Source organism: Herpailurus yagouaroundi, unplaced genomic scaffold (assembly GCF_014898765.1).
Source record: "Herpailurus yagouaroundi ecotype Mexico unplaced genomic scaffold, PumYag 187, whole genome shotgun sequence".
NCBI classification, from domain to species: domain Eukaryota; kingdom Metazoa; phylum Chordata; class Mammalia; order Carnivora; family Felidae; genus Herpailurus; species Herpailurus yagouaroundi.
The window spans coordinates 32593273-32613141 of NW_024412418.1; the positions used below are offsets into that span (position 1 = coordinate 32593273).

Sequence of the window (19869 nt, forward strand, 5' to 3'; positions counted from 1 at the left end):
TCATTCGGTTCATCCCCCTGCCTCCCAATGGCTCTAACTCAGAGAGACAGGTGCTGTTCTGGTCTTTATGAACCTACAAGGACAGAAGCTCTCTAGCTACGTGTGCCAGCATTTAACAACCCTCTCTGTGAGAAAGCCCTTCTTTCCACTCAGCCTCGATCCACGCTGCTGTAGTCTGCACAGCCGGACACGACTGTTTACATCATTGTCAGTGGCTGCCCTGTCCTCCCTTCCCTTTCCGGGACACTCACAGTTGGCAGGAATCACACCGCCCTTGGCATCTGCGAGAACAAACATTATCTCTTCTTTAATTCCACACTCCTGCCCCGTCTGCCACACCCCGGGGAAAGCTGGGACCCTGGCTGGGAGCAGCCCATGACCTCCCCCTCTACTGCCTCCTCTCCCACCTAACCCCCACCCACAATCTGTCACCTGCTGTGGATGCCACTGATCTGGCTGCAGGGCAAGGGAACTGGATTCATAATGAACTGCCAGCATCTGAAACCTGCCAGCGCTGCCCTAGGCCATTAGTTGAGCAGAGAAAGAACAGTCTGGGTTTGATCTGAGGGCCAAAGCTTCAAACAGCCTCTAACCTCAGAGGGGAAACGTGTGTAAGTTTGTGAGTGTACGTGTGTTTCTGAATGAGTTCTCCTGGAAACTGTTTATGATTCTGTATGTATGTCCTTCTATTTGTCCTGTGTCTCTTGGTTTATCTCTTTCCATGTGTGTCTGTGTCCCTATTTGAGTACATGTATGTGTAGCTATTGTTGTGGGTGACTGTGTAAATTTATATGCATTTCTGTGACTTTGTGATGTCAGTGCGTGGGCTGGTGTCTTCATGGAAATGCCCATGCAGCTGCTCTGGCCTGGCAGGACTCCCTTTATCTCACTAACCCATCTCAGCCACCAAGACTCAGCTCAGATGTCACCTCCTCCAGAAAGACTTCCTCTAATAGGGTTAGATTCCCCTCCTCTGTGCTCCCATAACATCCGGGGCTTGCACCATCAAAAACCCCTTGTCTCTTTCCCAACTTGACCCTGAGTCCCCTACGACAAGAACTGCATTATCTGACCTCCGGGTGCCCAACACCCAGCTCTATGCCTGACATTCAGGAGGCACAGGAGAAATGATTCTTCAGGGGATCATATAGAAGTTGCCACATATTGAGTGCTTATGCTTACTAGATATTTTTAGCTGCATTGTTATGTTAAATTCTCACAACAACTCTGAGTAGAAACCCTTAATGGCCTCATTTTACAGTGAGGAAACTGAGGCTCAGAGAGTTTGAAGAACTTACATAAAGACACAGTGGCTAATATATAATGATCTAGGACTCAAACTCAGATGTGGCTAACCTCTAAATCCAGGCTCTAAACCACCATGATAACTGGTTATAGGTGGATGGTTGGGTACATTGGTCCATGAGTGTTCAAAGATAGTTGTCATTGTTTCCACCCAGGGTCTTCCAGGGCTGGGACCTATGGACAATGCATCTTCTGGTTCCCGCCAAAATAAGAAGCAAAAGCCCATGTGATCCCTCTCCATTAAGCTCTAGAGAATAAGGGAAGGAGGGATTTCCAGTCATATCTCTGGCCAGACAGGGATAATGAGGGTCAGAACTATAGAGTCAAGAGTCCTAGGTTCTAGTCCTACCTGTGCAATGAACCCAGCTCAACTGCAAAATGGAGGAATGTAGGGGCGCCTGGGTGTTTGTTGAGCTTCCAACTTCAGCTCGGGTCACGATCTTGCGGTTTGTGAGTTCAAGCCCTACATCGGGCTCTGTGCTGACAGCTCAGAGCCTGGAGCCTGCTCTGGATTCTGTCTCCCTCTCTCTCTCTGCCCCTCTCCCGCTCACACTCTTTCTCTCTGTCTCTCTCAAAAATAAACACTTAAAAATGGGAAATGTATAACTTCTATAACAAGTAGATGGGAAGGAAGAGCATATACATTGATTGATTTAAAATATGTATTGAGCACCCCCGGAAACAAACACAGTTTCTTTCCCTGAGAGCTTGTGAAAATGTGGGATGAGGGTATCTGATCTTCTGAAGCATTTAACTCCCACCAGATGTCATGTTGCAGGTCCTTGGCCTTTCCTCTCTAGCCTTCAAGGTGCTGGGCAATGTCAGTGCCCTCACACCCATTTAAACTTCCCCAATGCCTGCCTTCCTTGGGTAGTAGTGCCTCAGGTCTCTTTGGCTAGTTTAGTTCCCACTTCTTAATAAAAACTTAGCTATTCTGGGCTCCATATCTTTTATGTCTCTCTTTGAAGAGAGATCAATAATGTCCTAATGACTTATACCTACAGGAAGATTTTCATTTTAATAGGCCATGAAATTCTTGATCCAAAGAAATAGTTTCTGACCCTGTGGTGTGTGTGTGTTATGGGGGGAAGGGGTCAAGGTTTTGCCTTTAAAGCTGCAAAAAAAGAATTTGTTGTTTTGTTAAAAATGTGAAAATGATGAGCGTATTCAACAAATGCCACCCATACTCTCACCCACATACGTGATCAGTTGACTTTTCTAGTCCTCATTTTCCAGCCTATGTGTTTTCCGATCATTGTGACGTAGCACATGCATGGCAGTCCTTGCTGCTTGAGAGCTTTTGTGATGATCAGTGTTCTTGAGTGTGTGGTGTTCCCATGAGCATCATACCATACCTAACCATTCTCTGTGGTTGGACATTTGCATGGCTTTTCAGACTCTCCCCTTGCTGTAGTCCAGAGATAGAATACTTTTTTCACATACAGCTATTTCCTGGCGTGAAATTATTTCCTCTGGGGTAAATTCCCATGATGTGCTTTGTTGCTTTAACATAATGGACTCCATTCTCCAGAGCTGGGTCTCTGCAGAAGATGATAGAACCTAAGAATTCCAAAATATGTTGGATAGGACCAGGCTTTCCCAAACCCACATGCCTTCTTTTTTGACTGAGAACCAGCCAAGTGGCCATGTTTCTGTCCCCCACAAGTCATAAGCTTGTAGCTGACAATGGGAGACTCAAGGTCAAAAGGCTGGATAAGGCTTTGGTAGTACATCTAGGGTCGTAGTTTTGGCATCACACAGGTTCATGTTCACATGTTGTCCCTTATCAGCGTGTGACCTTGAACCAGCCACATAGCCATGCTGAGACACCATTGCCTCATGTATAAAATTAGGCTCATAATGGCATTCTTCTCATTAGTGTATTATGAGAATGGAGTTCTGTACCTGGTAAATATTGTATCCTGCCTGTAGGATACAGGTCTCAACCCCTGCAGCCTAATTTTAAGGTCCATTTTGCTGCCTCCAGCCCACCCCCACCCTCTACCCTCTCTTTTCTCCTTCTGCCTTTCCCTCTGGTTCTTTGACAAATGAGATAGAGTCAGGGGTTCAGGCCTTGGTAGGGCCTTCCTCTATGAGACCTCAGTGGTCTCTCTATGTCTACTTCCTGCTTCCTCTCTCTGTGTCTGTGAAAAGCCTCCTTTCCCACAGATCCAGGGAGAGATGATAGACGTAAGCTCCATGAAGCAGGGCTGGTTTAGAAGGCCCAGATCTTTTCTACTACCATTCGATAGCCCTGTATCCGAGATCCAGGAATTTCTGACTCTAGGAAAAAGACTCCTTTTAGAGTTCTGACCCCTTGGACCTGATCCTGGCCATAGACATGCCCTCAGCCTCCTTCTCATCACTATGTTCCCACCACCCTTTAGCCTGCAGCAGCTCCCATCCCCTTTCAAATGGCTTTTGGAGTTCAGGGCAGAGTCTCAGAAAGGGGAGAGAGTGCTGTCTTCATGGAAACATTGATGTGGTTCTGCTGGGGAGCAAAGGCTTAATCAGGATCAAAGTTTTCCTGGGAGTTATTGATGCTGAATTTGGAAACAGGCGTGCTGTTGTTTCCTGGTATCTTTAGCAACAGAGTCAAAATGTTTGGTTTTTCCCAGTGCTTATCATCTGAGATCTTGCTAGAGGTGCAGCAAGAGGACCTTCGATTTAAGAGGACGTCCCGGGACCCCACGAGGCTCAGGGGCTTCTAAAATCTTCTCCAGCCTATTATAGGTGATGACTTTCCATCTCGCCTGGGAGCACTACAGTTTTCCCATTGGTCTTTCTTCCCCAGAAATTTCTACAGGGCAGGCTGTCGGTGAGTGTAGGACAAGACCTCAGCTCATTCCGGTTTTTTTGTAGCAGAGAACACACATTGTGGGATTTGTTCAGGCAGTTCTGGTTTTGGCTGCTCTGTGATTTGCTCTATTTATTCTTGTTCCATTCAGAGTGATCTCCCCTGGGCCCGGTGGCCACAAAGCTGAGAGTCATATTTATGGGCATGAGGTTAGAACTGGGCCACATTCTGTTCTCCTAAGTAGGATGATAAAGAGGGGATAGGCACCCCTCCCTGTGGCTAGAAGAATGTTTAGTTGGATTTATTAGTCGAATTTCCCTCATAAACAGCTGCATAAAGCTTTGCAAGCATGGAGGGTCTTATAATAATGGCCACTGTGGCACAGTAACAGGTGCTAATGGGGGTCATTTTGCTAGCAACGACAGCCACCTCTGAATTCTCTTTCAGACGCAATTTCTCGGGGTTTACTTTGTCTCATCCCAAGAGTTCCTTGCTAATGCCTACGTCTTGGCCGTGCTTCTGTTCCTTGCCCTCCTACTGCAAAGAACATTTCTGCAAGCATCCTACTATGTCGCCATCGAAACTGGAATTAACTTGAGAGGAGCAATACAGGTACTTTTTGCAATACAGGCTAATTATGTTTTCACTTAGCAGTAAGAACCGCGTTATTCATCCTCATGGGCACTTAAGAATAATTCTGGTGTGAGTTTATCTTTTTGTTGCCCTTTAGCAGTGCTTTGAAACAATAACCATTGACAAAGAGGTGTAGGAAGAGTGGAAAGTGCCTTGGGCTGGACTCAGGGAGTGCAATAGTTCTAGCCCTGGTTCTGCCTTGCACGAGGTCTGTGATGTCACCTGCTTGGCCTAGAATGGGACAGATGTCACTAATGGGTCACCACATTCTTTCCAGCTGAATGCACATGCAGCGTCAGACTCCTTCCCCAGATTCTGTCCCAGGGGTCTGCTACCAGTCTTCTCTGGGTGCAAAAATAAATAAATAAATAAATAAATGAGCTTGACTTACTGGGACTAGAGAGCCTCTAATGTCTATTTGAGCTCTTAAATCTTGGCCCAGCAAGATTTATTTGAACTCTTAAACCTTGGACCTAGTCCCTTGGATCTAGGTCCTTCTTCCTTCCGCCTGTGGTTTCTTTCCCAGAGTGGGTTTAAAGGGTGATCAAAATCAGGAAGGATTCAGGGCACTTTTAGGCAAGGCAGTGACGAGAGTTGTCCAAGCCCTAGTATTCTCTTTAGAATTTTGGTTCAGCCATTGGAATGGGGAGACCCAGTGAGATGGTTTTAAGTAGGACAAAAGTTTGTTTTCCACACACAGTCAGGGCTGCTGTGGCAGCTGCACACTTGTCAGAGACCCTGGCTCCTTCTGTAAGGCTGCCAGCCTGCTCATGTGCCTTCTGCCCCATGGCTTCAGATGACTGTTGACATTGCCAATGCTGGGCCTACACTTAAACCAGCAAGAGAAGAAAGATGGGACAAAAGGAGGGAATGCTGCCTTCTTTTAAAATCATAATGCAGAAGGTACACATGTCCTTCTTCACCCCATCGATGAGAAATTGGCCACGTGGTCACACCTAGAGAGGCTAGAAAGTGTGGTCTTTGTTCCTGACAGCCATATATGCCCTGCTAGAAATTCTTCTCGTGAAAAGAGAAGAATGGGTCTCTCGTGAAAAGAGAGAATGGATATTGGGAGACAACTGGCAGATTCTGCCATACCCAGAAATTCCCATGAAGTCAGTAGAACACTCAGAAGTTGTGACTACATCCCAAAGCCACATCACACTTCAGGACAGAAATATTTCTCATTTCATTATTAACATTGACTGGTCCTTGGGAGCCAGGATCAGAGGCTTTGCAGAAAAGGGACTGAGAGGAGAAGGGTATGACCTGGGCTGGGGACCCTGTCAGAGTCCAAACTCTGGTTATCTTAGTACAGGCCATGTGAATGGTGCCCCCTGGAGTTGTGCACAGATTGTGCATCTGTACATGACAACGCTGCCCATCCCCAGTGGTTTTTCACTGAGAAAACAGAATCATTTCCTCATCATGTGAGAGCGGTGGAAAGAGCCCAGGAAAATACAAGACCCTCTGAGATTCACAGGGGCTCAAAGCTAGGAAGAACAAAGTCATTTCTCAGTTCAGAAAACCTGTCTGAAAATCCCAGCCTCTGCACAGACTCTTCCATTGACTGGCAGGCACATACCACCATAGACAACAGCCAATTTTGTAGTCAGTTTTGTAATTAAATCTTTCTACTTGTAGGTCATAAATTACACACGAGCCCAGTATTTTCCAATTACGCTAAAAGAGCCAAATATGGTTTTTAAATGGATTAGCATGTAATTGTTCTTATCAAACTGTCTGAATCCAGGAGAGCTAAATTCATATGCCACAAAAAGAAACTGCTGGTATTAATTATAAAACAAATTAGAAGAACAAACCTTTTTTTCAGAGATTTACATAAAATTGTAGATAAAGGTCTACGTCTTCATGGGTTTGAGAGGAATGACAGTTCTTGAATGAAAAGTTATTAAGCCCCATGCTTGTATTATAATTTGTGGACATAAACCAGCTATCAGTCAATTGTGGATTTCTGTGTATCCTAGTCTTTACTTAATAATGCTTTATTTGATAGATTACTCTATGTTCCTACTTCACTAAAACTAAATTTACTATTATTCTTTGAAGACTGATTTCACATAACCTGGGCCGTGCCTAGATCTGTCCAAAAATGTCATTGCCATTATTTTAAACTGTACCCATGGTGTATATAAACTCAAAAAAGACATATGATAGGTTCATGCTTTAAGCAGACCTGATCCACAAGAAAGCTTGGGTTTCACGAAAGATGAATTTAGGACTGGGAGTCCACCTGACAACAGACTGCCCAATAGAATTTCATTTACGAGGAGGCATCCCTAGGACGTTGAAGACAGAAATGCATTTCTCCTTGTTTAAGAGCACATAACTTGAAAATTGCCATGTTTCTAGGAGGCACGATCGCTCTGCACACAGAGCTTTTAGGATCAGAGCCCACAGGGAGCCATTTCCATGGCTGCTCCCCATCTGCCCTGAGGAGACAGAACAAGGTCCTCTGGGGGCAGGACTCCCATGGTGGTGGGGCTGATCGATACTTGTATGTCATGTCTCACGAAAGACCTTCCCAAGCTGATCCCTTGCTTTGTTTCAAGGCTCAGTTAAGACAAGACACGGCCTCCAAACATACCCCTCCCCTGGTTGAAGACAGCCACATTAAAACAGACAGCTGCCCCACTTTATCATTTTTATGAAGTGTGCTCTCCACTGGCCTCTGGCAAACCAAGAATACAACAGGACACCAAGATCACTCTTAAGATTTAAGAGCTAATTAAGTCCTGTCCCCAAGGGAGAGGTCTTGCTTTGCTGGGGAAGTAGCTTGCCATGCTGGCAAGGATTCCTCATGTGAATGCTGCCTTTCTGACTTGCTTGTTCTGTAATCAAAGGCCTTTGCCTCTCTGAGCCTCAGTTACTTCATTTGTAAAATTGGAACCACTAATGCAGTGCCCCCTTACAAAGCTGCTCTGGGGCCCCGTGGAGGAATGTCTGAGAAGGCACTGGCATATTGTAGACACATGGCATCTGGGAGACGGATTAGAATGATGATGATGACAAATGTGAAATACTCTGCTCTCATTTCCAGACCAAGATTTACAATAAAATTATGCACCTGTCCACCTCCAACCTGTCCATGGGGGACATGACAGCCGGGCAGATCTGCAACCTGGTTGCCATCGACACCAACCAGCTCATGTGGTTTTTCTTCCTGTGCCCAAACCTTTGGGCCATGCCAGTACAGGTAAGGGATGTGTGTCTGGGGTGGGGGTGGGGGGCACAAAGTCAGAATCTGCTGGTACATGCCCAGTGACTAGGGGCTCACCATCTTCCATTCCATGTTTGCCTGCACCTTCCACACCCTTGGGGTCTCCATGGTGTGTAGCCCTGACTTCCAATACTCGCTCACACTCTGTAAACAGTCTAGCTATCTCTCTTGTCATTTAGGCTCTCAAAAAGCAGCCAACCTTAAAAAAAAAACTATGGGATAATCATATGTGGAACATTTTTGCAGACATTAAAAACTATGTTACAACAAAGTGCTTAATTACACTGAAAAGTGTTCATGATGGATGTTTAAGCCAAAAAGGTTACAAAATAGTACATGCAGTGAGCTTCACACTAAATTGGAATACATGTACGTGTGCACATTGGCACAGACTCACCCAGAAAAAAGAACTAGAAGGCCACATGGTGGGGTTACGAATGACTTTTATTTTCTTTATGCATTTCTAAATTCTCAAGTAAGCACGTGTTGTTCTTGAAGATCAAAAACATGATTATTTCTAAAGCCAAACAACCTTTGGGGATGGTTCTGAAGGAGGTGCATTCTCCCCCAACGATAGCAGGAGACTCCTTGGCGTGGTTTTCCTGACTCCTGGTCTGGTCTGCTCTGTCTCTCATCTGGAGCTTTGACCATGGACTTGGCTTCACTCTGGTGAATCCCAGAACTCCTGCAGGCTCCACAGAGGCTGCCTGGTATAGAGGAAAGTGCCTGGACTTTGGTGAAACCAGTTGATTCAAATACTTAACCTGTCTGAACCTCAATTTCCTCATTTATGAAAAGGGGATGATTCCTACCCTCTGGTGTTGCTATGACGAGTCAGTTAGACGATGTAAGTAAAGCACCATGCAGAGTGCCCGGCCCAGAGCAGTCACTAAGTAAATATCAGATCCCTGGAAATTGCAGACTTTGGTGTGAGTGAGGACTTTACCAGTTCAGAATCCATTGCTTCTTAGGACGCAGATTCCACAAAACTTAATCTCAAGTGACTTTTATTGGTCCTTCTTACCTGTAAAACTTACATTTGAAAGACTTTATTTTAAAAAAAAATTTTTTTTTAACGTTTATTTATTTTTTGGGGACAGAGAGAGACAGAGCATGAACGGGGGAGGGGCAGAGAGAGAGGGAGACACAGAATCAGAAACAGGCTCCAGGCTCTGAGCCATCAGCCCAGAGCCCGACACAGGGCTCGAACTCACGGACCGCGAGATCGTGACCTGGCTGAAGTCGGACGCTTAACCGACTGCGCCACCCAGGCGCCCCACATTTGAAAGACTTTAAAGGAAAGTAGAACAGAGAGTCAGCTAGGCATCTTGATGGGGACGTAGGGCAGGGAATCTGATGGTCCTTTTTATGGGGACAGCTCTGTATGCCATCCCCCATTACCACTTATCCATGTCTAGATCACCGTCCTCCCCCCAGCTCTACCAAGATGGATTGGTGACTACAGAAGCTATAGAAAGGGGGCACCTCGGTATCTCAGTTGGTTAAGTGCCCTACTTTCGATTCCAGCTCAGGTCCTGATCTCACAATTCATGAGGTAGAGCCACATGTCGGCCTCCATGCTAACAGTGCAGAGTTTGTTTGGGATTCTCTCTCTCCCACCCTCTCTGCCCCTCCCCCACTTGTGAGAGTTCTCTCTCTCTCTCTCTCAAAATAAATAAATAAACTTTTTTTAAAAAAAGAAGCCATAGAAGGGCCTGGAGAGTTCATCTAATATAGTTACCAGTCTTTTATCCACAAGAACACTTTCTATTATGCCCCCTTAAACAACCTCTTTTGAAAGACTTTGTCCACCAAAATCTTCATTAAGATTTCATTTGTCCACCAGATTATCATTACTACTATTTATAACGTTTATTGCACGTACATCATTGCTAACAACACTAATACTAATAACCCTTGCCCCAGGGACACCTGGGTGGCTCAGTCAGTTAAGCATCCAACTTCATTCAGCTCAGGTCATGAACTCACTGTTCATGGGTTTGAGCCCCACATCGGGCTCTGTGCTGACAGGTTGGAGCCTGGAGCCTGCTTCCAATTCTGTGTGTGTGTCTCTCTCTCTGCCCTTCCCCCTGCTTGTGCACTCTCTCTCTCTCTCTCTCTCAAGAATAAATAAACATTAAAAAAATTAAAAGAAAAAATAATCTTTGCCTGCCCCAGCCTCTGTCACTTATGCAGTTAACCCTCCCAACACCCAGGGGGTGGTAGTTTTTATCTCCACGACTTACCTTTGTTTATTTATCATGACGTATCATTTGGTTTTCCACTTTTAATTCCTTAAAGGCTGGCTATACCTTTGCCACTTAGAGCTTTAACCAGCCCTCAAGACCCAGTGTTCCCACGTTGATCCAATCCTTTCAACCTAGCCAGGATCTCGTGTGCAGCCTGGGTCGCCTTTGGAAATACTGAAACTAGCTCAGGAGCCCCTCTCCTTTATCCCCGGGAACTCTCCTTGATTTGTAATCTTTTTTGGTCACATATACTTTTTTTGATAAAAGCTTCATTAAGATATAATTCACCCATTTAAACTGTATGATTTGGTGAGTTTTAGCATATTCAGAGTTGTGCGACCATCATTACAATTTTATTAAGTTTATTTATTTACTTTTGCTTAATGTTTGTTTATGTTGAGAGAGAGAGAGTGAGCCAGGGAGGGGCAGAGAGAGGGAGAGAGAGAATCTCAAGCAGGCTCCGCACTGTCAGCGCAGAGCCCCACACAGGGCTCAAACTCACGAACGGTGAGGTCATGACCTGAGCTGAAATCAAGAGTCGGTGGCTTAACCGACTGAGCCACCCAGGCGCCCCTAGCATTGTCACACTTTTAGAACACTTTCATCACCCCAAAGGGAAACCCGTACCCATTGGTGGTCACTTCTCATCCCCTCCCCCAGCCCTAGGCAACCTCTGACCTACACATACTTTTGACAGTCTAATAAAAGCTTCTCAGAAAAACAAATGTGTGTTCACACATTTTGCCTACGATTTCAGGGGCTGGACTGGCCCCCTGAAGCTCTTGGATGCCGTGTTAAGGAACTCGGCAATAGTGGGGACTTCTTTGATTCCTCATCCCATGGGCACTGGAGGGGTGGGGCACACAGTGAGCCGGTAGCTGTGCCATATACCCAAGTATCTCCTTTCCGTGCTTCCCTAGTGACAGAGTTCCCATGAGGCCTGTTTGTTTGTTTCTTTGTTTAAGAAAAGAGTTGCCGCCTGGTTTGATCTCTATGGGCCAGGTATTATTCTAGGTGCTTATCATATATATTCATTTAATATTCACAGAAGTCCTGCTAAGTGGGCATTAAAATCACCATGGTAAGGATGAAGAAGCTGAAACTCAGAGAGGTTAAGTAACTTGCCTAAGATTGCACAGCTAAGTGCTGAGACTGCATTCAAACTCAGGCTTGCAGACTCCGGGGACAATGATCTCCCCACTATTATACTAGATCACTTTCCTAACTTGTAAATAGGAGCTAACGTAGCCCTTGTATTCCCCACACTTGCTTTGCGTACTCAGAATCGCTGCTTTCTGATATATTCTCCTGTAAGGTCCACTCAGACCCCTCAGAATAGAAGAGTGGACAGAAGAATTTAGGGAGCATGACAAGGGGTGGGTGTAGGAGGAGGAAGAGCCTGGCATCAGCAGCAGCTGTGTCTCCAGGTCTTGTTCCAGCAGCTGCCAGCACTTGGACGTGGTGGGGGTTCAGGCACCGACCCCCAGCAGGTGCCATGGTGGTGACTCTGGGAGTGCTCTTGGAGCTTCCTTGGTGTCTGGCTCTACCCAAGCCGCTGAACAATATGCCCTGATTGCCTCCATCTGAGGACAGCTAATGAAAACACTGGATGCCAGGGATAATTTTTGGGTAGGGTGATGGAAGCAGAGCCTGGCAGGAGTAGGAGTTTCTTTATTTCCCAACGTGCTTCTCTGCACCCCCGTGTCAGCATTTAACATCAGTGAAACACTGGGAGGCAGGTGGTAAAGGGGTCACTTACCAGCCCCTAAGATCCTGCTAATACAAGAGGCATTCTGTGATTAAGAGGAATTACAAAACCGCCCACCTCTGCCCTCGAGGTAGTGCAAGGAGCTTAGTGCCAATTTGGTGTAGAGTGCAAGGCCAACCCAGGCAGACTTTTTTTTTTTTTCCAATTAAGGAAGACAGCACATCTGTTCCTCTAGAATAATCCCTGAATTTAGAGCTGTCTGCCTTTGAAGGCAACCTGAGAAATTGTCAGCTTGATGCTTCAGGGGCTGGCAAGAGTAATTTACACTTCTCATAAATATTCAGAAGTAGGCAGTCATTTGCATAAAGCCAGAATAATTCTCTTTTCAGAGAATACTTGCCAGATTCACTAAAACATTAAAGATACCAGCCTTCATGTACATATGTGTATATGTATTATAGATTATAAAATGTATATGCCTCTAAGAATTATAAAAACTTGTATTTTCATCCAAAAACCACTCTACACGATGTCATAAATTTAAGAGATCATTTTCATTTTCTTATATATGTAATAATTGGTGTAATAGAAGACAGTTCATATTTTATTTTAAAAAAGATGCCAGGAGCCTGAGAATGAAAACTGAACTCTCAGACCCTGGACCGGTTTTGTCTGGCATGGATACGGCAGTGCTCCTTTGCTCGTGTGTCACTTTTTCCCCAGTGTGAGGGAACCGTCAGCCTTGCCAGCCAGCCAACAGAACAAAAGGTGCTGTTACACTCATTGTGCAACCTCAGCTCTGAGACTTCCATGTGGAAGGTAGATTTGGAGAGAGTTAATGGTTCAGCAGGCTTACAGATAAATGCAGTTTGTTATCAGCCGAGAAAGCCACTGCTTGCATGAGAGCCCATCATGTTAATACCTCTTTCTGAAATTGCTTTGTCACACCTCCTCCTCTGGCCCCTGGGGACAACTCGGAAACCTGGGCACCAAGGCATGTCCCTCTCTAGGGGCCTGGGGAAAGGGGTTGCCAACACCGCTTCCCCCAGGGCGACTACCAGGTCAAAGGAAACTCACCCCCATGACCCTCCCTCAGATCGTCGTGGGTGTGATTCTCCTCTACTACATCCTTGGAGTCAGTGCCTTAATTGGGGCAGCTGTCATCATCCTACTGGCCCCTGTCCAGTACTTTGTGGCCACCAAGCTCTCCCAGGCCCAGCGGAGCACACTGGTGAGTGAGCGTCCCCAGGGTGCTCGCGCCCCTTTTCCCCATCCTTCCCCCATGCGGCTGCTTGCTCCCTTTCCCTGTACATCAGCGAGGCTCCTCACTCTTCCCCCAGATGCCACCAAACAGCCATACACACATATATCCACACTACCGTTGACCTTAAGCAGGCTACTTGATTGTCCAGGCCTCCGTTTCTTTGTCTGTGGGAGGGGATGAGTGGAGAAAGCAAGGGAGCGTCCCCATGGGCTCGGGAGCTGGGCATTGCCTGTGAAGTGATGAGGGCATTGACTTGGCTCCTTCCTCTTGGCTGGGCCAGGGGCAAAGGAAACCCCTCTCTGACTTGGTGACCCCTGGCAGGAGTATTCCAACGAGAGGCTGAAGCAGACCAACGAGATGCTCCGTGGCATCAAGCTGCTCAAGCTGTACGCCTGGGAGAACATCTTCTGCACGCGTGTGGAGATGACCCGCAGGAAGGAGATGACCAGCCTCAGAGCCTTCGCTGTCTACACCTCCATTTCCAGTGAGTCTACCCCACCGACCAGCCCTGTGTGCTGAGTGTCCAGGCTCGAGGGAGGGAGCAGAGGTGGCCGAAGCTCGAGTCTTTATCATCATCACCCAATCCAGGCAAGCCTCCAGCTTGGAGCAGAGCCCCCAGAAGTCACAGTGTCCTCAGTCGTGTGCCCAGCAAATGTATATCGACAGCCTGCTGTGGGCAGGACACTGTCCTGGCCCTCAAGACACAGTGATAACAGAGACAAAACAGGTCTTTTATGCTCCATTGAGCTGATCTGTTATGGGGAGGTTGCAGTAAATGAATATATAGCAACAGTTTTGGATTCTCTGGAGTGTGAGGACTTCTTTTTTTTTTTTTTTTAATTTTTTTTTTTTAACATTTATTTATTTTTGAGACAGAGAGAGACAGAGCATGAACAGGGGAGGGTCAGAGAGAGAGAGAGAGACACAGAATCTGAAACAGGCTCCAGGCTCTGAGCAGTCAGCACAGAGCCCGACGCGGGGCTCGAACCCACGGACAGTGAGATCGTGACCTGAGCCAAAGTCGGAAGCTTAACCGACTGAGCCACCCAGGCGCCCCTGTGAGGACTTCTTTAAGTAAGTCAGACTGAGCTTCCCTTCCCTGCCCTGGATTCGGCTCCAAGGAAGCTTCTAACTACCTGGGGTATGAGGAGGAGAAAGATACTCACAGATGTAGAGACTGAATCTGTATTAACCAAGTGGTTAGGAAACCCCAAGCCCAGAACAGAGAGAAAGGGGGGAAAAAAGACCAAAACTGGTAAAACACACACACACACACACACACACACACACAAAACAAAAACCTCTTGGGGTCCCAACAGACATATGTATTAAAACCGCTTTCCAGAGAACATGGGGCTCTAGTGGCAAATGCTCCTGTAGAGCAATAAGCTAATAATAAAGAAACAAAACTCCACCTGAGAAAAATGTACCAGCAGAGTAAGAGTCAGCAAGTACAAAAAAAAAAAAAAAAAAAAAAAAAAGGAAAATTATTCCCTCAAACCTGGAAATGATAGAATAGTGTGAAAGAGTTAGTAAGTATGTTTAAAATAATTAAAGAGCTAAAGGAAGGTGTAAAACCCACAAGGTAAAACAGAGAAGTATCAGGGGGAAAAGAGTCAAAGGGACTTCTAGAAATCAAAAATTTAGTTATCGAAATTAGTTTGGTGGACAGTGGTCCCCAGGTCAGGCCAGGGCTTATGGAGATCAGGTGACAGATGGAGTCCTGGCCCAAGTTGATCTTACAGTTGGTCTAGTGGCTCCGTGGCCCCACCCTGTGGTGGTGGCCCCCGCCCAAGTGCATAATTGGGATGGAAGTAGTTAGCAGCTGCTATACCTCACCCTGGTTCCCTGGCCTGTCCAGTTTAAGAGCCAGTATGGTAGGAAGGGCCAAGTAGAAACCCCCAGAGAGAAAAAACAAAAAACGAAAAGGAAACAAAACAACTCAAGTGTAAAGCTTAAATGAATTAATATAGCTGAAGAGGACATTTGTGAGTTAAAAGATAGATCTGTGGAGGGGCACTTGGCTGGCTCAGTGGGTAGAGCAAGTGACTCTTGATGTCAGGGTTGTGAGTTCAAGCCCCACATAAAGAAAATGTTTTCTGCCATTTGGGAAAACCATTTTACAGATGAGAAATGGAGGCCCAGAGGGGGTGTCCTCCTGAGGTCAATCCTGAGGTTAAAAGCATGGCTCAGACTAGATCCTTTGGCATCTTGTGCTATTTTTCACAAAGGGCTGGGCACCGACGTGGGGGTGAAAAAAAACTTAGGACACAGTGGGGCACCATTTCAGGCTATTTTCTCTGAGTAGAAGAGAAACAACCAAGAATGGGCTTTGATGGGAGTGGGAAACAGAGAAGGAAATTAGGAGAGATGGACACTACTGACAACCTCCGCCAGTTGAAGTTGGTTCTTTTGGTGTGCCAGGAAGAAACGCAGCTGTGGGAGTCGCCAGTGGTGGGCCAATAGTGCAGGGTGCACTGGCCACGTCTCCCAGACAGGGTCATGGAAAATAAGATAGCCACTCGGGTCATCTGTGTGTTCCTGGTGTTCATATTGCCTAGAGAGAGGGTCCAGTGGGGCCAGGGGCCAGCACCCAACCTGCAGGTTCTCGCAGGGCAGGGCTTACACTGAGCACCCCAAGTGTCCCACTCTCCTGTGCCCATCCAGACCATGGTGCCCTGTGGCTTACCACGGTCAACAGTGACAGACCATCCACCATCCGTGGCACCAATCATGGCATCTTTCTGCAGAAAATCCTGCTGGGAACTGCTTTTCTCAGAATGCAGCTATGAACGTGGCAGGCAGTGGTGGCTTCCTGGATTCCTCACCAAGACACGCAGGTTACTGGTCTCTCCTCTTTACCCTCAGCCCTGAACACAGTGCTCAGGGCCTCTGAGCACGCTCAGGCTGAGTGCTCCACAGGATAGGAGAAATTGGGAAGGAACATCTCAAGAGGTCAGAGAAAAAACCAGCCCCTGCAGCCCAGGCCCTCTTCACCCTCCTCTCTGCCACCCTCCTGCTCTGCCTGCCCCTGGGCCTGGTTGTGGTAAAAGTAACACCACACTGTGTATAACCAATTAGACACCTGGCTCCCAGACATCTCATCAATGGGAACAGCTGCTGAGGTGGAGGAGGATTTCCGGCCACAGCCAGGTGACTTCTTCTCCCAGCAGCAGCACAGCAGGGCAGGGTAGGGCAGGCTCCCTATTGCTGCGATGCAAGCTAGGGAAGGGAGGCAGTAAGGAAACGACACTAGGCCCCCAAGATTCCTGGCAGCAAACTAGGGGCAGCCTCAGGTCATATAGTTGAGGGCAACTATATTTGCCCAACTACTTTGCTCCTAGGAGATGTATGCTCGATTCCTGCATTCCACACTATAACCTGGGATGTATTGCATATCAACAACATTTTACGATGCCTAGGTTCCCAGGCTAGCCTGCCAAAACCTGTCTAGTAGGTGTTCTTTGTCCCATGGGGCCCTCAGAAGCCAAGCCATGGCTTCGTGAAGGTCATGGGGCCAGGAGGACGTGGGGGAAAGGAGATGCCATGTTGTCAGGGGCTGAGATGACTATCTTAGGAGTGAGGGACTCTGGAGCCAAGCAGGGGTTCTGTTCAGGGTCCCTCACCTGTCCGGGAATCAGTGACCTAGAGGGATAAACAGAGCATCCCAGGCTGGTCCCTGGAAGAAGACAGTGGGAGGGAAAGGGAAGAGTCCTCCGGGAGAGCGTTGAAAGCTAAGTGCTATTTACTTGGTATTTGCCCTTCCTGGGATGGGTTTGTTAGTCAGCAGCAGGGAGGGCGGGGTGGGGGAGGGGGTGGGGGGACAGTGTGGGAAGGGCACCTCCTGGCTGTGGGTATATGCTTTCAGTGTGTTTTCATTTACCTCCTCCCGGACTTCCTGCCTTCTGCTCCTTGTCACCAGGGATCAGGACACAGGTCATTAGACTTGAGGTAATGGGGCATCTTTCATTCTCGTCCCTGGCGCCAGCCATGGGGTCCTGGCGCCAAAGAGGAACCCAAGAGTCATGTTTTCTGATGGTGTCCATCTCGGTGCTGCCTGCTGGGCTTTCAGTCTGGTCATCGAATGCCAGGCAGTCAGAGTAGCTCTGGTGCTCTATCTGATGCTCCTGCCATCAGAGCCCCAAGCTGGTGCGGGGCAGGGCAGTGCAGGGAATGAAAAGGAAATGGCTACAGTTTCCCTACCATCACAATCCAGAATTGAAGGAAAAGAGATGTAAGTCACTCGGCCGGGGTTGAGTGAGCCCAGCCCCGTGCTAAGCAGTGGGAGGGATGCAAGAGACAGTTAAGTTGTGCTCCTCATTTTCCAGGAGTTTTTACTCTGCTGAGATGTCAGCGCTGACATACATGAAACAGTGGCAGGGAGCACTGAACCGTATGGACCTGCTCTGTGCTGGCTGCCTAGCGAGCCTACGTGCACTTAATCCTCACAACAGCTTTGTGAGGTGTGTGGTTCCACAGTCCCATTTTCTTTTTTTTCTTTTTTTAGTTTTTTTTTTTTTTATAGTTTTTTTATATTTGAGAGACAGAGAGAGACAGAGCATGAACAGGGGAGGAGCAGAGAGAGAGGGAGACACAGAATCGGAAACAGGCTCCAGGCTCTGAGCTGTCAGCACAGAGCCCGACGCAGGGCTCGAACTCACGGACCATGAGATCATGACCTGAGCTGAAATCAGACGCTTAACCGACCAAGCCACCCAGGCGCCCCACACAGTCTCATTTTCGTGAGGCTCAGGAAGGTGAGAGGGCTCTCCAAGGTCCTCAGCCAGGAAATGGCAGAGAACAGAGAAGAAGGAAGCCCGTGGGCTGGGAGTTCACGAGAGCTTCACGCGAGAGGTGGCTTGACCTGCACCTCAGAGGAAGGGCAGGATTTCAGTGAGTAGAAGCTTAAGTGGGGAAAAGCTGGAGGTAAGTGCTTTGGCCACTCCCCTGAGAAGTCAGTTCAATCCTTATTTCCCTGCAGAAGCAGGTGATTCTAGATGTCCAGCCCGGCCATGTATTTGAGGACAAGCTTTGCAAGAGTGACAAAGGGGTTCTAGGTTCAGTCAACCAACAGACATGCCGCCAGTTCATTCTGTCCTTTGTTCAGCACCCATCCCAAGGCCTTCTCTCTGTGTCAGACTGTACCAAGGCCTTGCGCATTAAAGAGGAGGCAAGCATGATCCTCTCCCTGCCAGTTCTGAGAGAGACCATGCCATGAACAGTGAGGCCAGAGATATGGGTCAGTTCCAAATGGACCACTTTTGTTTTGTTTCTTTCATCACTTATCTGATAAATATTTGGTGAGCTCCTACTGTGTGCCAGGACCTGTGCTAGGTATGGGGGTGCAGTGCTGAGAAGAAATAGTGGTCCCTGCCTGCAGGTTCCTCACAGGCTGATAGGGAGGCCAGACGTGCAACCGTGTTGTGAGAGGAACAGAAAGGGGTATTCTAGATGCCCATAAGAGTTCTACCCAACCTAATCTCTAGGGGTCATGGGTGTCAAGGAAACCTTGTCAGGATGACTACAGGTTAGACAGATGAGAGGAAGAATGTTCCAGGCACAAAGGCCTAGAGGTGAGAAGGATGATGGTGTGTTCAAGACTTGAGCATAATTCGGTGAGGAGAGGGTAAGAAGACCAGATCATGCAGGACCCTGTGTGCTGTGTTCAGACCCCTAGGTTTTCTCCCAAAGCAGGAGAGCCACTGAAAGAGTTTGAGTAAAGGACAGGTATGTTTGCTGCCTCTTTGAGTATTCTGGGGTCAAAGGTCTTCTTTCTTCCCAGCTGGTCTGAACCACAGTCAGGTGGACCCTCCTGGGAGGGATGTAACCGGCCTCAAACCATGCCCTGTAAAACAAAAAACGTATCTCCAAACCCAACTCTGCCACAGACAGGGTTGTGGGGCTGGACAGGATGGTGCTGGTGAACCCCATTCTCAGGCCACCCCGCACCTGCCAGGGCCTGGCGATTCTTGGCAAGTCTTGCTTCTGTCTCTTCCGTGGAGGCCCCGACTCAGAGCAGCCAGTGTTGCAGGACAAGGTGGCCTCCGCACCTGGTCCCCCTTCCTCCTCCAGCTTCTGTGAATTTCTTCTTCAGTATCTGCCCCTCCTCCCACTAGCTGGGGCAGCCGATGCATATCCTGGCCTGCTTGGGCAGAGAGGTGGCTGAGGGAGAGCCAGGCAGGTGCATCTATGAAGGGGCAGAGTCGGTGTGGCTACGGGGTCTCCTGCCACACTTCCTCCACTGCCAGCAGCTGAGCCACCTTTCCCTCCCCTCTGTAGACTTCAGACTGACTATCCCACTGAATGGGAAGTAGCCCTGTGCACCTCAAAATACGCTTCCCCCTCTGGCAGGTGCAACCTGCATTGAGGCCTGGCTGTGAGCCCACAGTTGCTCCCCTGCCCTCCGTGGAGACAAAGATGAAGTTAACCAGAGGCACAAATGGCTGGCTGTGCCTCCAGACACATGGCTTCTGAAATATTTATCAAAGCTGTGGAAATAAAAAGCTCCTGGTATTGCAGTGCAGGCTGGCACCCACAAGGCCGGGCAGCATTCCTTGAGCAAAGCCATGGGGAGCAGCTGATCTGAGCCCTGCTTTGGTTTTGGTTGATTTGTTGTTTGCTTTGTTTGGGGAGGAGGGGGTATGAAAAGTGGCACAACTATTCACTGCTCTA

The 19869-nt window shown here is 47.7% G+C and overlaps 1 protein-coding gene across 4 annotated transcripts in view; it reads left to right on the plus strand.

Annotated features, from left to right (window-relative positions):
* Positions 1-19869, plus strand: part of ABCC8 (ATP binding cassette subfamily C member 8) — a 78118-nt gene that overhangs the window by 18153 nt on the left and 40096 nt on the right. For all 4 annotated transcript variants that reach the window (XM_040495697.1, XM_040495699.1, XM_040495698.1 and 1 more), the window contains exons 7-10: positions 4550-4714; positions 7797-7952; positions 13030-13164; positions 13519-13681. In XM_040495697.1, coding sequence (XP_040351631.1) covers positions 4550-4714; positions 7797-7952; positions 13030-13164; positions 13519-13681 — 619 coding nt within the window. The remainder of the gene's footprint in view (positions 1-4549; positions 4715-7796; positions 7953-13029; positions 13165-13518; positions 13682-19869) is intronic.